At 46.6% G+C, this 21,188-nt stretch overlaps 1 protein-coding gene across 4 annotated transcripts in view; it reads right to left on the bottom strand.

Annotated features, from left to right (window-relative positions):
- The window catches only part of HIPK1 (homeodomain interacting protein kinase 1), a 172,182-nt gene that overhangs the window by 27,538 nt on the left and 123,456 nt on the right, over positions 1–21,188 (bottom strand). For all 4 annotated transcript variants that reach the window (XM_063955420.1, XM_063955419.1, XM_063955421.1 and 1 more), the window contains exon 6: positions 865–1,049. In XM_063955420.1, coding sequence (XP_063811490.1) covers positions 865–1,049 — 185 coding nt within the window. The remainder of the gene's footprint in view (positions 1–864; positions 1,050–21,188) is intronic.

Genomic DNA, 21,188 nt, shown 5'->3' with positions numbered 1-21,188 from the left:
TACAGCTGCCTGTTACTATAAAACCGATTTAGTGTAAGTTATTTCTCTAGGCTCCACTCATTACTGCTAGTTGTACATTTACAGATGGAGCGCCAGTAAGGAGGGAAGTGCAAAAGCAAGGTAACCAAAGTCATGATTCAGCTATTCCATTTGAAAGCGTGACCTAGAAAATACACTTCAAATGTGATCAAGATAAAACAATATTTACTATAAATAAGCCCAGAAATTTCCAGTATAAGGTGTATGAAAAGCAAACCACAGTTTGCAATTACACATTCAGTCTAATTTTAAAAGTGGTCTACCTGAGGAAGGTTCTACCCCTCCGCCAATTACCTGAAGATAAACCACAACGTGCAATTTCAGTGCAGGATGCTTTTAATACCGAAGCCATGATCTGCTCATATCTAACAAGTGTGACGTCTGATTGGACGCTTAGCCAATCAGATGCCGCATTACCTTGTTCACTGCAGGCACATTTCTACGCTCAGTCTAGTTTCTAGCACTGAAAGCTCTTTTCCAGTAAGTGGGCTCAGGAAACCCCACCCAACAATTTGCAGAATAGGAGAGGTTACATTACTACTATACAAAGTAAATAATTTCATTTATAAAATCCAGTTTTCTTCACAAATGAATAACAACTCTGAATAAAGATAGACATAAAAAGATTTACCACCAATGTTCTCTCTCTTAGATATTCTGTATCTGGATTTCAATAATCACAGCTACTAAAAAAGATTTGCTCAAAACAGAGGTTTTATTAAAAGCAGCATTGTATTCCATTTGTGTAAGACTGCTGCTTGACCTTTCCCTGAAACAGCCTTCAAAAAAAGATCCGCCTGTGAGGCTAGGAACATTCTGACTTACTGATTACTGTGTGGGAAATCCAGCAAGTGAGTCATGGTGACAAAAGGGTGGTTTAAGGTTTTCAGTGGAGTTATCCTCTTATCTGCATCAATAGTCAACATTTTCTTCAACAAGTCTATATATTCTCTTCTGTCTGCCTTCTCTGCCAACATATCTGTGCCTTCTAGGTCTGTAGACATATTCACCTATTAAAAGAAAGGGATGGAGAATGAGAGGAATTAGGATACAACATACATAACGCACCTGTCATTGCCCCCAGTCTGCAGGCTAGTGCCATGTCTTGAACTTATTCGTTTCTGAAATAAGCTGCTCAGATAAATGTCAAACATGCCATTTCATTTCGTCCCTTTTTGGTTATCACCTCCCAGCACTCACATGGGAGGTCAGTATGGAAGAGATCTGGATGATAGTCCCCTTTAGTAAGGTGCCCAGATCACTTCAAGTTCCACTGCAGCCAGTTAAGGGGGGGACTCACGGAGTGATCGCTGCTTAAAATCTAAGCAATCTGACTGGATGGCTTAGATTTTAAGCAGCGATCACTCTGTGTGTACCCCTCACAGCGATAGCGCATCGCTGGTGCTGGAATCTAGCAGGTCGCTCACTTCACTCGCTGGGTGAAATGAGCAGCCCCCGTCTCCCTCGCACGCTCAGAACACATCGCACTGTGCTGAGCAGGGGGGGGGGGGGGGGTTGGAGGAGGAGATGTGTGCTGAGCAAACCGCTCAGCACACATCTCTCCCCTGATCTGCCGGTGAGTGCTTGCCTTTAGAGTTGGTGAAAGAAACAATTGTGGTCGCCTTCCGATCTCCTTGGGCTTAATGTAATAGCCTGTAAGCTGTCGGAGGTGCAGGACTTTGCTGCTTTAAAAATACAGGCAGACTCGCACAATCATTTACAATTTAAAACTGGGCTGGTTTTGCCTTGTAAATGACTGGGGCTTACACACAATGCCCGCTGATAGTATTATCATCACCCATCAGCATTCACACAATTCTACCATGTGGCCACTAATGTTGACTGGTTCGGGATGCAAATAAAATATACACATACAGACAGAATAGCCACATAAATTTACAGGGGGCTAATTGACACCATGGGGATATCCAATTAGCCGACAGCTATCATTGGGGATTTTTTAGTGACCCGAGCTGGCTCCAGAAGAGTAAAAAAATCCCGATAATTAGACTGTTTTTGGGAAGTTGGCAGTGAAAACACATCACTGATTCAATGCGTTTTCATCCGAAAACGAACAAAAAATTTGGTGCAAAATAAGGGCTCTAATTGAATTGTCTATAAGAAAAAAAAAACTAATGAGAGTCCAAAAATCGTAAAAATGTCCCATTTGTTGCGCCCAAAATATTATACAGGTTGAGTATCCCTTATCCAAAATGCTTGGGACCAGAGGTATTTTGGATATCGGATTTTTCCGTATTTTGGAATAATTGCATACCATAATGAGATATCATGGTGATGGGACCTAAATCTAAGCACAGAATGCATTTATGTTACATATACACCTTATACACACAGCCTGAAGGTCATTTTAGCCAATATTTTTTTATAACTTTGTACATTAAACAAAGTGTGTCTACATTCACACAATTCATTTAGGTTTCATATACACCTTAGTCACACAGCCTGAAGGTCATTTAATACAATATTTTTAATAACTTTGTGTATTAAACAAAGTTTGTGTACATTGAGTCATCAAAAAACAAAGGTTTCACTATCTCAGTCTCACTCAAAAATGTCCGTATTTCGGAATATTCCGTATTTCGGAATATTTGGATATGGGATACTCAACCTGTATAACTATATTCACCTTCAAGCATTGCAGGGTAAACTTACGGCAACAGTTCAGATTTTAGAAGGGTCAGACCAGATGGAGAGGTACCGTATTAAATATTAATTACCAAAACGGTATAAACTAGATCTACTGTATCAGTGGTTTTGTAGATTCATGTTACACAAGGGGGTGAAGTTAAATAGGAGTCATAAAACCTAGAAGCAAAAGAAAGTTAGCAGTAAATTGGTGCCATGACTACCTGGGAAACTCTGTACTGTTGTGACCTGTGTTATCAGATCTTACAGTGCTAGAACATGAGAAGTGACTGGAGTTCTCTTTAGCACCTTTAACTCTTTATAAACATTATTGCAATAGTTGAACAGAAGAAATGCAGAAATTACACTGCTTTAGTGCATTTCCTTTTTGAGATCAGCATTGTGAGCACATGATACAGTTAGGAAGAATTATGTAATCCAACGTACAAAACTAAAAGACAAGAATGGGATCGTTTATATGGAAGCTCCCTATTTGTGAAGTTTCACAGAAAAAGACATTTGTTATGTTTAGCATTAGTTAGCTGTATACACAGACACGATTACCAAGTGCCCCCACCTACAGTCACTATGAGAATTACTGCAAAACCATTCCATAAAGGTGAGTGGCAGCAGCAGTATGTGGAAAGCCAGGAAATTTTTAGATTCTAAAAAGGCATAGAGATTCCAATACTATATAATAAAAGGCTAACGCTGTTCCTCATCTCTGAGGAATTAAAGTGTTTTGCAGCCGGCGGCCACTACATGGCACAATTCAAGTGTTACTCTGTTTGGATGCGCACAGCAACCAGTGCTGACATTCCTGGTATGTTGTTCCGTAATTTTGACAAGCTGGTAACTAGTTGCATAATAAACCTCACCCTAAATCTCCAGCAACCCAGATAACCGATCCCGTTAAAAAATATATATAAATACATTAAAAAGAGGGGGATGTGTCAAACCTAAACTGGAAAAGAACACAGATGAATCATAGTGAATCAATCCGCTTCTAGCTATCACTTTTCAAGTGGGCGCTGTGGGTCCCTTGTGGTGCCTTGTAAATAAAAAAAGGATTTTAATTACCTACCGGTAAATCCTTTTCTCGTAGTCCGCAGGGGATACTGGGAAACCATTTCATACCATGGGGTATAGACAGGTCTACTAGGAGCCTTGGGCACTTTAAGAATTTGATAGTGTGCACTGGCACCTCCCTCTATGCCCCTCCTGCCAGACTCAGTCTAGGAAACTGTGCCCGAGGAGACGGACATCCTTTGAGAGAAGGAAAGATAATCAAAGTGGTGAGATTACAAACCAGCACACACAAAACAAGAGGAAAGCCAACCAAACTTAAAACAGGAATAGCAACAGCTGAACCAAAAAAATAAGATTTTACTTACCGATAAATCTATTTCTCGTAGTCCGTAGTGGATGCTGGGGACTCCGTCAGGACCATGGGGAATAGCGGCTCCGCAGGAGACAGGGCACAAAAGTAAAAGCTTTAGGATCAGGTGGTGTGCACTGGCTCCTCCCCCTATGACCCTCCTCCAAGCCTCAGTTAGGATACTGTGCCCGGACGAGCGTACACAATAAGGAAGGATTTTGAATCCCGGGTAAGACTCATACCAGCCACACCAATCACACTGTACAACCTGTGATCTGAACCCAGTTAACAGCATGATAACAGCGGAGCCTCTGAAAAGATGGCTCACAACAATAATAACCCGATTTTTGTAACAATAACTATGTACAAGTATTGCAGACAATCCGCACTTGGGATGGGCGCCCAGCATCCACTACGGACTACGAGAAATAGATTTATCGGTAAGTAAAATCTTATTTTCTCTGACGTCCTAGTGGATGCTGGGGACTCCGTCAGGACCATGGGGATTATACCAAAGCTCCCAAACGGGCGGGAGAGTGCGGATGACTCTGCAGCACCGAATGAGAGAACTCCGGGTCCTCTTTAGCCAGGGTATCAAATTTGTAGAATTTTACAAACGTGTTCTCCCCCGACCACGTAGCTGCTCGGCAGAGTTGTAATGCCGAGACACCTCGGGCAGCCGCCCAGGATGAGCCCACCTTCCTTGTGGAATTGGCCTTGACAGATTTAGGCTGTGGCAGGCCTGCCACAGAATGTGCAAGTTGAAATGTGCTACAAATCCAACGAGCAATCGTCTGCTTAGAAGCAAGAGCACCCAGTTTGTTGGGTGCATACAGGATAACAGCAAGTCAGTTTTCCTGACTCCAGCCGTCCTGGAAACCTATATTTTCAGGGCCCTGACAACATCTAGCAACTTGGAGTCCTCCAAGTCCCTAGTAGCCGCAGGTACCACAATAAGCTGGTTCAGGTGAAACGCTGACACCACCTTAGGAAGAAACTGGGGACGAGTCCGCAGCTCTGCCCTGTCCGAATGGACAATCAGATATGGCTTTTGTGAGACAAAGCCGCCAATTCTGACACTCGCCTGGCCGAGGCCAGGGCCAACCGCATGGTCACTTTTCATGTGAGATATTTCAAATCCACAGATTTGAGCGGTTTAAAATGTGATTTGAGGAATCCCAGAACTACGTTGAGATCCCACAGTGCCACTGGAGGCACAAAAAGGGGGTTGTATATGCAATACTCCCTTGACAAACTTCTGGACTTCAGGAACTGAAGCCAATTCTTTCTGGAAGAAAATTGACAGGGCCGAAATTTGAACCTTAATGGACCCCAATTTGAGGCCCATAGACACTCCTGTTTGCAGGAAATGCAGGAATCGACCGAGTTGAAATTTCTTCGTGGGGCCTTCCTGGCCTCACACCACGCAACATATTTTCGCCACATGTGGTGATAATGTTTTGCGGTCACCTCCTTCCTGGCTTTGACCAGGGTAGGAATGACCTCTTCCGGAATGCATTTTTCCCTTAGGATCTGGCGTTCCACCGCCATGCCGTCAAACGCAGCCGCGGTAAGTCTTGGAACAGACCTGGTACTTGCTGAAGCAAGTCCCTTCTTAGCGGCAGAGGCCATGAGTCCTCTGTGAGCATTTCTGGAAGTTCCGGGTGCCACGTCCTTCTTGGCCAATCCGGAGCCACGAGTATAGTTCTTACTCCTCTACGTCTTATAATTCTCAGTACCTTGGTTATGAGAAGCAGAGGAGGGAACACATACACCGACTGGTACACCCACGGTGTTACCAGAACGTCCACAGATATTGCTTGAGGGTCTCTTGACCTGGCGCAATACCTGTCCAGTTTTTTGTTCAGGCGGGACGCCATCATGTCCACCTTTGGTCTTTCCCAACGGTTCACAATCATGTGGAATACTTCCCGATGAAGTCCCCACTCTCCCGGGTGGAGGTCGTGCCTGCTGAGGAAGTCTGCTTCCCAGTTGTCCACTCCCGGAATGAACACTGCTGACAGTGCTATCACATGATTTTTCGCCCAGCGAAGAATCCTTGCAGTTTCTGCCATTGCCCTCCTGCTTCTTGTGCCGCCCTGTCTGTTTACGTGGGCGACTGCCGTGATGTTGTCCCACTGGATCAATACCGGCTGACCTTGAAGCAGAGGTCTTGCTAAGCTTAGAACATTGTAAATTGCCCTTAGCTCCAGTATATTTATGTGGAGAGAAGTCTCCAGACTTGATCACACTCCCTGGAAATTTTTTCCTTGTGTGACTGCTCCCCAGCCTCTCAGGCTGGCATCCGTGGTCACCAGGACCCAGTCCTGAATGCCGAGTCTGCGGCCCTTTAGAAGAAGATGAGCACTCTGCAGCCACCGCAGAAGAAACACCCTTGTCCTTGGAGACAGGGTTATCCGCTGATGCATCTGAAGATGCGATCCGGACCATTTTTCCAGCAGATCCCCCTGAAAAGTTCTTGCGTGAAATCTACCGAATGGAATCGCTTCGTAAGAAGCCACCATTTTTCCCAGGACCCTTGTGCAATGATGCACTGACACTTTTCCTGGTTTTAGGAGGTTCCTGACTAGCTCGGATAACTCCCTGGCTTTCTTCTCCGGGAGAAACACCTTTTTCTGGACTGTGTCCAGAATCATCCCTAGGAACAGCAGACGTGTCGTCGGAAACAGCTGCGGTTTTGGAATATTTAGAATCCACCCGTGCTGTCGTAGAACTACTTGAGATAGTGCTACTCCGACCTCCAACTGTTCTCTGGACCTTGCCCCTATCAGGAGATAGTCCATTTTCTTTGAAAAAGAATCATCATTTCGGCCATTACCTTGGTAAGGACCCGGGGTGCCGTGGACAATCCAACCGGCAGCGTCTGAAACTGATAGTGACAGTTCTGTACCACGAACCTGAGGTACCCTTGGTGAGAAGGGCAAATTGGGACATGGAGGTAAGCATCCCTGATGTCCCGGGACACCATATAGTCCCCTTCTTCCTGGTTCGCTATCACTGCTCTGAGTGACTCCATCTTGATTTGAACCTTTGTATGTAAGTGTTCAACTATTTCAGATTTAGAATAGGTCTCACCGAGCCGTCTGGCTTCAGTACCACAATATAGTGTGGAATAATACCCCTTTCCTTGTTGTAGGAGGGGTACTTTGATTATCACCTGCTGGGAATACAGCTTGTGAATTGTTTCCACTACTGCCTCCCTGTCGGAGGGAGACGTTGGTAAAGCAGACTTCAGGAACCTGCGAGGGGGAGACGTCTCGAATTTCCAATCTGTACCCCTGGGATACTACTTGTAGGATCCAGGGGTCCACTTGCGAGTGAGCCCACTGCGTGCTGAAACTCTTGAGACGACCCCCCCCACCGCACCTGAGTCCGCTTGTACGGCCCCAGCGTCATGCTGAGGACTTGGCAGAAGCGGTGGAGGGCTTCTGTTTCTGGGAATGGGCTGCCTGCTGCAGTCTTCTTCCCTTTCCTCTATCCCATGGCAGATATGACTGGCCTTTTGCCCGCTTGCCCTTATGGGGACGAAAGGACTGAGGCTGAAAAGACGTTGTCTTTTTCTCCTTTATACGGCAATACTTCCATGTGCCGTTTGGAATCTGCATCACCTGACCACTGTTGTGTCCATAAACAACTTCTGGCAGATATGGACATCGCACTTACTCTTGATGCCAGAGTGCAAATATCCCTCTGTGCATCTCGCATATATAGAAATGCATCCTTTAAATGCTCTATAGTCAATAAAATACTGTCCCTGTCAAGGGTATCAATATTTTCAGTCAGGGAATCCGACCAAGCCACCCCAGCGCTGCACATCCAGGCTGAGGCGATCGCTGGTCGCAGTATAACACCAGTATGTGTGTATATACTTTTTAGGATATTTTCCAGCCTCATATCAGCTGGCTCCTTGAGGGCGGCCCTATCTGGAGACGGTACCGCCACTTGTTTTGATAAGCGTGTGAGCGCCTTATCCACCCTAAGGGGTGTTTCCCAACGCGCCCTAACTTCTGGCGGGAAAGGGTATACCGCCAATAATTTTCTATCGGGGGAAACCCACGCATCATCACACACTTCATTTTATTTATCTGATTCAGGAAAAACTACAGGTAGTTTTTTCACACTCCACATAATACCCTTTTTTGTGGTACTTGTAGTATCAGAAATATGTAACACCTCCTTCATTGCCCTTAACAAGTAACGTGTGGCCCTAAAGGAAAATACGTTTGTTTCTTCACCGTCGACACTGGAGTCAGTGTCCGTGTCTGTGTCGACCGACTGAGGTAAAAGGACGTTTTAACGCCCCTGACGGTGTTTGAGACGCCTGGACAGGTACTAATTGGTTTGCCGGCCGTCTCATGTCGTCAACCGACCTTGCAGCGTGTTGACATTATCACGTAATTCCTTAAATAAGCCATCCATTCCGGTGTCGACTCCCTAGAGAGTGACATCACCATTACAGGCAATTGCTCCGCCTCCTCACCAACATCGTCCTCATACATGTCGACACACACGTACCGACACACAGCACACACAGGGAATGCTCTGATAGAGGACAGGACCCCACTAGCCCTTTGGGGAGACAGAGGGAGAGTTTGCCAGCACACACCAAAAACGCTATAATTATACAGGGACAACCTTTATATAAGTGTTTTTCCCTTATAGCATTTTAATATATATATAGTCATATCGCCAAATAAGTGCCCCCCCTCTCTGATTTAACCCTGTTTCTGTAGTGCAGTGCAGGGGAGAGCCTGGGAGCCTTCCCACCAGCATTTCTGTGAGGGAAAATGGCGCTGTGTGCTGAGGAGAATAGGCCCCGCCCCCTTTTCGGCGGGCTTCTTCTCCCGTTTTTCTGAGACCTGGCAGGGGTTAAATACATCCATATAGCCCCCAGGGGCTATATGTGATGTATTTTTAGCCAGAATAAGGTACTATCATTGCTGCCCAGGGCGCCCCCCCCAGCGCCCTGCACCCTCAGTGACCGCTGCTATGAAGTGTGCTGACCACAATGGCGCACAGCTGCAGTGCTGTGCGCTACCTTATGAAGACTGAAAAGTCTTCTGCCGCCGGTTTCTGGACCTCTTCACTTTTCGGCATCTGCAAGGGGGTCGGCGGCGCGGCTCCGGGACGAACCCCAGGGTGAGACCTGTGTTCCGACTCCCTCTGGAGCTAATGGTGTCCAGTAGCCTAAGAAGCCAATCCATCCTGCACGCAGGTGAGTTCACTTCTCTCCCCTAAGTCCCTCGATGCAGTGAGCCTGTTGCCAGCAGGACTCACTGAAAATAAAAAACCTAACGAAACTTTTACTCTAAGCAGCTCTTTAGGAGAGCCACCTAGATTGCATCCTTCTCGGCCGGGCACAAAAATCTAACTGAGGCTTGGAGGAGGGTCATAGGGGGAGGAGCCAGTGCACACCACCTGATCCTAAAGCTTTTACTTTTGTGCCCTGTCTCCTGCGGAGCCGCTATTCCCCATGGTCCTGACGGAGTCCCCAGCATCCACTAGGACGTCAGAGAAACATTACTTAACCAAGTAACAGTGCAGGAAGAACACAGCACCGGGCGGGCGCCCAGTATCCCCTACGGACTATGAGAAAAAGGATTTACCGGTAGGTAATTAAAATCTTATTTTCTCTTACATCCTAGGGGATACTGGGAATCCATTAAGTACCATGGGGAAGTACCAAAGCTCCCAAACCGGGTGGGAGAGTGCTGAGGTTCCTGCAGAACTGATTGACCAAACTGAAGGTCCTCAGAAGCCAAATTATCGAACTTGTAAAATTTTGCAAACGTGTTCAAACCTAACCAAGTAGCCGCTCGGCAGAGCTGTAAAGCAGACACACCACGGGCATCCGCCCAAGAAGAACCCACCGACCTAGTAGAGTGGGCCTGTACAGATTTTGGATCCGGCAAGCCTGCCGTGGAATAAACATGCTGGATAGTTAGCCTAACCCAGCATGCAATTGACTGCTTTGAAGCAGGACACCCAATTTTATTGGGATCATAGAGAATGAACAGCGAGTCCGATATCATGTGACGAGCTGTTCTCTTACCAAACACCTTCAAAACCCTTACAACATCCAAAGACTGAAGTAACAGAGGCGCCCTTAACAAACCAGAATCACAATAGGTTGGTTGATGTGAAACACGGACACCACCTTAGGAAGAAATTGCTGACGAGTCCTGAGTTCAGCTCTCTCCTCATGGAAAATCAGGTAGGGGCTCTTGTAAGACAACGCCCCAACTCCGACACACGTCTAGCCGAAGCCAAGCCAACAGTGTCTTCCACATAAGGTACTTTACGTCAACCTCCTGTAACGGATCAAACCAGTCCGATTGGAGAAACTGCAGCACCAAATGGAGATCCCAAGGTGCCGTGGGAGGCACAAAGGGAGGTTGGATGTGCAGAACACCTTTCAAGAACGTCTGGACCTCAGGGAGAGAAGCCAATTTTTTCTGAAAGAAAATAGACATGGCCGAAATCTTGACTTTTATGTAGCCTAGATGTACAGTGCCTTGCTAAAGTATTCACCCCCTTTGCATTTTTCATGTTTGTTGCCTCATAACCTGGAATTAAAATGGATTGTTAGAAGGTTTGCATAATTTCATTCACAGTACATGCCTACAACTTTGAAGATCATTTTTTTTTTTATTGTGAAGCAAACAACAAATAGGACAAAATAACAGAAACTTCAGCGTGCATAATTATTCACCCCCCCAAAGTCAGTACTTTGTGGAGCCACCTTTTGCGGCAATTACAGCTGCATGTCGCTTTGGATAAGTCTCTATAAGCTTGCCACATCTTGCCACTGGGATTTTTGCCCATTTCTGAAGGCAAAACTGCTCCAGTTCCTTCATGTTGGATGGTTTCCGCTTGTGAACCGCAATCTTCAACTCTGACCACAGATTCTCAATTGGATTGAGATCTGAGCTTTGACTTGGCCATTCCAACACATTTAAATGTTTCCCCTTAAACCTTTCAAGTGTTGCTTTAGCAGTATGCTTCGGGTCATTGTCCTGCTGGAAGGTGAACCTCCGTCCCACTCTCAAATCATAGGCAGACTGAAACAGGTTTTGCTCCCGAATATCCCTGTATTTAGCACCATACATGTTTCCCTCGACTTGAAACAGTTTCCCAGTTCCTGCTGCTGAAAAACATCCCCACAGCATGATGCTGACACCACCATGTTTCACTGTGGGGATGGTGTTCTTAGGGTGATGGGATGTGTTGGGTTTGCGCCAGACATAGCGTTTTCCTTGGTGGCCGAATAGTTAAATTATAGTCTCATCTGACAAGAGCACCTTCCTCCATACATTTGGGGAGTTGTCCACATGCCTTTTGGCAAACTCAAAACGTGCTCTCTTATTTTTAACAGTATGCAATGGCTTTTTTCTGGCCACTCGTCCATTAAGCCCTGCTCTATGGAGTATATGGCTTATTGTGGTCACATGCGCAGATACACCAGTCTCTCCTGTGGAACTCTGCAGCTCCTTCAGGGTTACCTTTGGTCTCTGTGCTGCCTCTCTGATTAATGCCCTCCTTGCCCGGTCTGTGATGTTTTGGTGGCTGGCCCGCTCTTGGCAGGTTTGAAGATGATGATTTGATGGTGCTTCGGGGGATCATCAAAGAATTGGATATTTATTTATTACCAAACCCTGACTTGTACGGAGAGCTCCTTGGTCTTCATGGTGTGATGTCTCTTGCTTAGTGGTGTTGCAGCCTCTGGGGCCTTTCAGAAAAGGTGTGTTTATACTGACAGATCATGTGACCCTTAGATTGCAAACAGGTGGACTTCATTTCACTAATTATGTGACTTCTGAAGGTAATTGGTTGCACCAAAACTTTTGAGGGGCTTCATAGCAAAGGGGGTGAATACAGGTGCACATGACAATTTTCAAATTTTTATTTATAAAAATTATTTTTTATATACATTTTTCTCATTTCACTTCACCAACAGACTATTTTGTGCACATCCATCACATAAAATTAAGATTAAAAAAAATAAATAAAAAAATTATAGGTTGCAATGTAACAAAATAGGTAAAAAGCCAAAAAGGGTGAGTACTTTAAGCAAGGCAGTGTAGGACCGCATCCACTCCCAACTACAGAAAAAGCAGGAAACGTCCTAGATGAAATGCCACCGCAGAATATTGTTTGCTCTCGCACCAAGAGGCATATTTCCTCCAGATACGATGGTAATGTTTAGACGTTACCCCCTTTCTAGCTTGGATTATAGTCGGAATGACCTTGTCAGCAATCTCTCTCCTGGCTAGAATCAGCCGTTCAACTTCCATGCCGTTAAACGTTGCCGTGGTAAGTCCTGATAGACGAACGGGCCCTGTTGTAGAAGATCCTCGTGAAGAGATAGAGGCCACGGATTTTCGAGGAGCATCGAGAAGATCCACATACCAGACCCTTCGCAGCAAGTCCAGAGCAATGAGGATTGCATGAACCTTTTCCCTTTTTATTAGTTTTAGGATTCTTGGGATCAGAGAAAGTGGAAGAAACACATACACCAGCTGGTAGACCCACGGAGTTGTCAGAACGTCTACCGCCACCGCCTGTGAGTCTCTCGACCTGGAACAATACAGCTTGAGCTCTTGTTGAGTCGACAGGCCAGCATGTCGATTTGTGGATATCCCCACCGATGTGTCAACCACTGGAACACCTCCAGGTGAAGGCCCCATTCCCCCGCGTGCAGATCGTGTCTGCTGAGGAAGTCCAATTCCCAGGTTTCTACTCCCAGGATGAAGACCACCGACAACACCACTGTCCGTTTTTCTGCCCAGCGGAGAATTCTTGACACCTCTGACATTGCGGCTCTGCGTTTCGTTCCGCCCTGTCAGCTTACGTACGTCACTGACATCACATTGTCTGACTGGACATGACTAGCCTGGTTCTGAAGAAGAAATGAAGCTTGCTGAAGGGCGTTGTATATAGCCCTGAGTTCCAGGATGTTTACGGAAAGGACGACTTCCTGACTTGACCACCTTCCCTGAAACTGCACCACCTGGATGACTGCGCCCCAACCTCTGAGGTTGCGTCTGTGGTTAGCAGAATCCAATTCTGAATCCCGAACCTGTGGCCCTCAACAAGGTGAGAGGTTTGTAGCCACCACAGGAGGGAGATCCTGGCTTTTGGGGACAGACAAATCCTCTGGTGCATGTGACGATGTTATCCGGACCATTTGTCCAACAGATCCATCTGAGTCGGCTTCAAGACAGCCCGAACCATCGACTGGATTACAATCCAAGGGAAGGAATACTTTCTGAGACTCTGTGTCCAGTATCATTCCCAGGAACTGAAGCCTCTGCGTTGGTTCTAGGTGAGATTTGGGAAAATTCAGAATCCACCCATGATCCAGAAGTAGTCTGGTCGAGAGGGAAATGGTCTCCAACAGTTGTTCCCTGGATGGTGCCTTTACCAGAAGATCGTCCATGTACGGAATTATGTTCACTCCTTGTTTGCGGAGCAGTAACATCATCTCTGCCATCACTTTGGAGACACCAAATTGCAGGGCCTGAAACTGGTGGTGACAGTCCTGCAGATCGGAATATGAAGGTAGGCATCCTTGATATCCAGAGACACTAGGAATCCCCCCTCCTCCAGACCCGAGATTACCACTCTCAGATACTCAATCTTGAATTTGAACACTCATAAGTACGGGTTCAACGACTTGAGATTCAGAAACGATCTTACTGAACTGTCCGGCTTCGGTACTACAAACAAGCTGGAATAGTAACCCTTGTTTTGTAGAGGAGTTGGAACTGGAACAATTACCTGGATCCGTAACAGTTTTTGAAAGGCATCCTGTAAGGTTATTCTTCCCTCTTGTGAAACTGGTAAGCCTGATTTCAAGAATCTGTGAGGTGGGAGCTCCTGGAACTCCAGTCTGTAGCCCTGGGATATAAGATTTATGACCCAGGGATCCTGGCACAATCTTGTCCAGATGTGACTGAAGAATTTTAGCCGGGCTCCCACCTGACAGACTTCCAGGCATTGTGGTCCACCGTCATGTGAAAGGTTTTGAGGAGGCAGAGCCTGTACTCTGTTCCTGTGAGCAGGTTTCCATGGTTTACCTCTAGCACCTCTGGCCTTGCCCCTAAACTTGGCCATCCGAAAGGACTGTAGGTTGGGACCTGAATAGGTCTTCCTAGCTGGGGGAGCTGCAGAAGGAAGGTATGTAGACTTACTTGCAGTAGCTTTGGAGATCCATTTGTCGAGTTCATCTCCAAATAAGGCCTCGCCTCTGAAAGATATGCCTTCCACGCCTTTCCTGGAGTTCGCATCCGCAGTCCACTGGCGTAGCCATGAAACCCTGTGTGCCAACACTGCCATAGCTGTAGTAAGTGCATTAAGCAAGCATATCTTTTTTTTATGGCTTCCACCATAATGTTGGCAAAGTCCTGTATATGTTGCAGGAGCAAAATAATCTCCCCTTAAGGCAAGGTACCTAACCCCTCAATTATGTTACCTGACCATTTTGCACTGGCTCGCGTAATCTACCCACATGCTATAGTGGGTCTCCGGGCCACGCCTGCAGCTGTATACAAAGATTTAAGTGTAGTCTCAATTTTGTGATCAGACGCCTCTTTTAGGGAGGTTGCACCCGGGACAGGCAATACAATTTTCCGTGAGAGCCTGGAGACCTATGCATCCACTATTGGTGGATTTCCCCATTTTTTCCTATCCTCGGGGGGGAAATGAAAAGATAACTGTTTATGGATTTAAAATTTCTTATCTGGATTAACCCACGGTTCTTCAAACAGGGTATTAAGTTCCGTTGACACAGGTAATGTGGCTGAAGATTTCGTCTTTATATTAAAATTATAGCTTCTATGAGAGCCTCTATTCCCTGCGACAGAGTACCCTTCCCAACCTCTGAGTCCACCTCACCCTCAGACCCCTCATCATCAAAGCGCCTTGAGTCCTGTTTGGAGAAAGAGCGCTATGTAAATAAAAATAGGATTTTAATACCTACCGGTAAATCCTTTTCTCCTAGTCCGTAGAGGATGCTGGGGACTCCAAAAGGACCATGGGGTATAGACTGAATCCACAGGAGACATGGGCACACTAAAAGACTGACTGGGTGTGAACTGGCTCCTCCCTCTATGCCCCTCCTCCAGACCTCAGTTATAGGAACTGTGCCCAAGGGAGACGGACATTTAGAGGAAAAGGATTTTTGTTAAACTAAGGGTGAGATATATACCAGCTCACACCACAAACACACCGTACAACTGGATTAGCAGGAATACCAGATAACAGTATGAACGAAAAACAGCAACAAGCTGAACATAACCGATACACAACCTTCGTGTAACCGAAACCAACAATACAACTGCAAGTAACAGTACGCTCTGGGATGGACGCCCAGCATCCTCTACGGACTAGGAGAAAAGGATTTACCGGTAGGTATTAAAATCCTATTTTCTCTTACGTCCTAGAGGATGCTGGGGACTCCAAAAGGACCATGGGGTCTATACCAAAGCTCCAGAGCGGGCGGGAGAGTGCGGACGACTCTGCAGCACCGATTGAGCAAACATGAGGTCCTCCTCAGCCAGGGTATCAAACTTATAGAACTTAGCAAAAGTGTTTGAATCCGACAATGTAGCTGCTCGGCAAAGTTGAAGTGCCGAGACCCCTCGGGCAGCCGCCCAAGACGAGCCCACCTTCCTGGTAGAATGGGCCTTTACAGACTTCGGCAATGGCAACCCAGCCGAAGAATCGTATTACAAATCCAGCGTGCAATAGTCTGCTTGGAAGCAGGATTACCAATCTTGTTGGAAGCATACAGGACAAACAGTGTTTCCGTTTTCCTAACAAGAGCCGTTCTGGCGACATAAATTTTTAAAGCTCTTACGACATCAAAAGACTTTGGAACCGCGACAGCCTCCGTAGCCACAGGTATCACAATAGGTTGATTTATGTGAAACGAAGAAACCACCTTCGGCAGAAATTGTTGACGAGTCCTCAATTCCACTCTATCCACATGAAAAATCAAATATGGGCTCTTGTGAGACAAAGCCGCCAATTCTGACACTCGTCTGGCAGACGCCAAGGCCAAAAGCATGACCACTTTCCAAGTGAGAAACTTTAACTCAACCTTTCGCAAAGGTTCAAACCAGTGAGACATAAGAAACTTTAACACCACTTCAAGATCCCACGGGGCCACGGGTGGCACAAACGGGGGATGGATATGCAGCACTCCCTTCACGAAAGTCTGAACCTCAGGAATGGCGGCCAATTATTTTTGAAAGAAAATAGATAAAGCCGAAATCTGCACTTCAATGGAACCCAAATTTCAGGCCTGCATCCACGCCTGCCTGCAAAAAATGGAGGAAACGACCCAAGTGAAACTCCTCCGCAGGGGCTGCTTTGGTTTCACACCACGACACATATTTCCTCCAAATACGATGATAATGTTTTGCCGTGACCTCCTTTCTAGCCTTAAGGAGAGTGGGGATGACTTCCCCAGGAATACCTTTCCGAGCTAGGATTTGGCGTTCAACCTCCACGCCGTCAAATGCAGCCGCGGTAAGTCCGGAAACACGCATGGCCCCTGCAGTAACAGGTCCTCTCTTAGAGGAAGCGGCCAAGGATCTTCTACGAGTAATTCCTGAAGATCCGGATACCAGGCCCTCCGTGTCCAATCTGGAACGACGAGAATTGCCTGAACCCTTGTTCGTCTTATAATCCTCAACACTCTTGGAATGAGAGGAAGTGGAGGGAACACATACACCGACTGAAACACCCACGGAGTTTCCAGGGCGTCCACTGCACTGGCTTGTGGGTCCCTCGACCTGGAACAATACCTCGGAAGCTTCTTGTTGAGGCGAGACGCCATCATGTCTATTTGAGGAATTCCCCAACGCCTTGTCACTTCTGCAAATACCTCTTGATGAAGGGCCCACTCTCCTGGATGGAGATCGTGTCTGCTGAGGAAGTCTGCTTCCCAGTTGTCCACTCCCGGAAGGAAGACTGCTGACAGAGCGCTCACATGTTGTTTCACCCAGCGGAGAACTCTTGTGGCCTCCGCCATTGCCGCCCTGCTCTTTGTTCCGCCCTGGCGGTTTACGTACGCCACCGCTGTTATGTTGTCCGACTGGAGCAGGACAGGGAGACCTTGAAGAAGGTTCTTCGCTTGCAGGAGGCCGTTGTAAATGGCACTTAACTCGAGAACATTTATGTGGAGACAAGATTCCTGGCTTGACCATTTTCCCTGGAAACTTCTTCCTTGTGTGACTGCACCCCAGCCTCGGAGACTTGCATCTGCGGTCAGTAGGACCCAATCCTGGATTCCGAATCGGCGTCCCTCTAGAAGGTGAGAACCTTGCAGCCACCACAGGAGAGTAATTCTGGTCCTGGAAGATAGACTTATTTTCCGGTGCATGTGCATGTGAGACCCGGACCATTTGTTCAGCAGATCCCACTGAAACACCCGGGCATAAAACCTGCCAAACGGAATGGCTTCGTAAGCCGCAACCATCTTCCCTAACACTCGAGTGCATTGATGAATCGATACACTTGCCGGTCTCAGAATTTCCTTGACCGTGGTCTGGATTTCCAGAGCTTTTTCCGCCGGAAGAAACACCCTCCGTAGTACCATGTCTAGAATCATGCCCAAAAAGGTCAACCGAGTTGTCGGAATCAAGCGAGACTTTGGCTAATTTAGAATCCAACCATGATGTTGCAGAACCGTCAGGGAGAGTTCCACATTTCGTAGCAACTGCTCTTTTGATCTCGCCTTTATCAGGAGATCGGCCAAGTACGGAATAATTGTGACCCCCTGCTTGCGTAGGAGTACCATGATTTCCGCCATCACCTTGGTGAAGTCCCTCGGGGCCGTGGAAAGCCCAAACGGCAACGTCTGAAATTGGTAATGACAATCCTGCACCGCAAATCTTAGGAAGGCCTGATGAGGAGTATATATCGGGACGTGTAAGTAGGCATCCTTTATGTCGACTGACGCCATAAAATCCCCCCCCCCCCTTTCTAGGCTGGAGATCACTGCTCGAAGAGATTCCATCTTGAACTTGAAAGTTTTTAAGTATGGATTGAGAGATTTTAGGTTCACAATCGGTCTGACCGAGACATCTGGCTTCGGCACGACAGAGGCACGAATAGAAGCCTTCCCCCCTTTGAGACGGGGGAACCGGGACAATGACCCTCTGTTGACACAGCTTTTGTATCGCAGCATTTACCACTACTCTTTCTGGAAGAGAATATGGCAAGGCAGATTTGAAAAAGTGGCGGGGGGGGGGGCATCTCCTGAAACTCCAGCTTGTACCCTTGGGTCACTATGTCTAAGACCCAAGGATCCAGTGCCGATTGAAACCAGACCTGACTGAAGATTCGGAGACGGACCCCCACCGGCATGCGGTGGATACCCGCTAGGTGGAATACCCGGCACAAAGACCACAAGGGACTTGGTAACTATCTGATCTTCAAATTGGATGTCATAAAAATCCACACTGTGCTTGTCCTGCAGGACTTTATTTCATCACAACCGGCAGTGGCTGCATACCAGTGGTTTTATACAGAGACTGCCCTAAGAGAAATTCATTACGGTCAGAGGTTGCCTTATATGGCAAGATTTTAAGTGCATGTTGTTTCATGATTGGTCAGAAATTGGCCTATACAGTTGTTATTTTAAGTGTATGTGTGCACTTATATGATTATGATTGATTTTAGAAGAATTTTATTCCCCTAATGGAGTCCAGCCATGCTGGTTCAGCACCACTAGCCTGGGAAGGGACCCATAGTAAACCCCCTGGGGAAGAGGAACACTGTGCCTCACATGAATTGCACTCTTTGCCTGACAAACTGTATAGCGACAGTCCACACACACACACACACACACACACACACACAGGAAAAGGTTATATGCACAATTAACCCACAAAGAGCCCTTCCAGAGAGGCACAGAGATTATGGAGCCAGCACACGGTGTCCTTATCGCTAATGCCAAGCTTAGCCGGGTCGCAGACTAAGAACCTAGATTAGGGACTCAGTACACTAATAGTCGCTCCCCCCTTCTCCCCCCCCCCCCCTGCTTCCTGCTATGAACCCCTGGCACCGCTGTGGTTATCTGGAGCCTATCTGGGGGAGCTGCGAGTCCCTGTCAGTCAGCATCTGTATAGCTGCAGTAGGGAAAATGGCAGCCATGAGCTGCTGGATATCCGCTCATAGTGAAGCCCCGCCCCTTCAATGGTCTTCCAGCTCTTCTTTATACTGCCTGTATGTGCTATGTGCATAAAATGGATACCAACCCCTTTTAGGTCTTTGTTGCCAGTCTGGGTACTGTGTCTGCTGCACGGCGTCTGCGTACACAGTTGGGAGACGCAGTCTGTCCCTGTTAGAAGCCGTGAGTCTCCGTACCCTCATGCCACCATAATAGCCGGCGACCCATTACCCGGGATGCCGGCTTAGTACTCACCACTCTTCTGGCTCTGTTAGGTGTGGCGGTGTGCTGTGGGAATGTACGCTCGTCGTGGTGGGACTTGCGAATAGTTCCCTCAGGAGCTAGTGTCCTGTCAGCGGGGAACGGGACCATTAACCTTGAGAGAGGTTGGGCCGGTCCTTAGAAGGTTTTATAGAAGTACCACTAAGGTGAGATCTACCAAAGCTTGGTGACAGAAAGTACAAACCAATCAGCTCCTACCTGTGATTTTCAGGCTGTGTTTGAAAAATGGCAGGAGCTGATTTGTTGGTACATTAGGTCTCTCAAAGGTTTGATAATTCTCCCTCTAAGTCACTAATATGCCACCCAAACAAAATACACCTCTGATAGGGGGAGGGGGTTGGAATTCAATTAGATGCAAATGGGATGAAATCAGCTGTTGCTGCGGCTTTTCAACGCCAGCATCGGCATTCGCCCCCATTGCCTAAAAGTGCTTGCTGCCTAGCACTTCTGCCTCGCAGCGAGCACTTTTGAGCGATATCCCTGGCGCTGTAACCTGTGGTAGTGACAGGCAGATTCGACTGGCAACTCCACTCGGCACCTAATTGAATTCCCCCATTAATCTCTAAGGAATAAGAAAAGTGCACATATTTTATCAGATAGTGTATTTTAAGGCAAATACCCACTGGATTTTTTTATTTTTATTAAATGCACTTTACATGCATTAACATTCTCAAAATGTATGTAAACAGATCTGACATTAAAAATCAGCATTTCTAGCATAGAATCATTAATTCTACTTGTTCCACTTTGTTTGCCATAATTTCAATGCATTGAAAAGTATAAAAATTAAAGCACGCAAATCAAATGCAAATGAAGCGCAAGTGATCCCTTTTATACTAACATTTCTTTGCTTTCAAGAACAAAGAATAAAAAAATGCAAACACATAAAATGCCAGTGGGTAGGGGTCTAACTTTGCTCTTATGCTTCTTTTCACTTGGAAAAAAAAATCCAGAAAGTTTTACTAGTGTTTTTTGTTTCTTTTTGAATGTTTGCAAGATGGGTGCTTTCATGTTTAATAGGCAAAGCATAGATAACCAATACCAGAGTAGTGCTGTAAATGGAAAGATTACAGTGCAAGCTATAAAAGGAGAAGCATTCCAAAGGTTTGGGGTTGGGTGACCGGCAGTCAATATCTCGAAGCCGGGATCCAGGCCACCAGAATGCCGGCAGGGCGGCGAGCGCAACCAAGAGCCTTGCGGGCTCAGTGGCTCGATTGCGCTCACTACAGGTTCTATTCCAACTTTATGGTTGTCGTGGACACCCACAGAGTGGGAATAGCACCGGGCCCCCTGCCGGCAGGCGGGATGCCAGCGTCTGTATGCTGATCGCTGGGATCCATACCGCCGGTCACTTGACTACATCCCATTGCTAATACAGTAAAGCACTTGCTATGTAACACAGGAGCAGGTATGGGAGAAAATATAATGAAACTACGGAAAGCAGCACTCTTTTTTTATGTATTAAGCCAGGTAGGCTCCCAAAAAATATTCTATACACACGACTCATTATGCCCTTAACCCCTTCATGACCATAGTGACATGCCACATTTATAAGTTTTTCCGCCAGATTGTCTGAATTGTGTACCCTAATAAACATTACAGTATACGGCCTTATTATTGGAACAGAAAGTTCTGCCGTAC

Source organism: Pseudophryne corroboree, chromosome 2 (assembly GCF_028390025.1).
Source record: "Pseudophryne corroboree isolate aPseCor3 chromosome 2, aPseCor3.hap2, whole genome shotgun sequence".
Classification (NCBI taxonomy): Eukaryota; Metazoa; Chordata; class Amphibia; order Anura; family Myobatrachidae; genus Pseudophryne; species Pseudophryne corroboree.
This window is presented reverse-complemented; position numbering and strand designations above follow the sequence as displayed.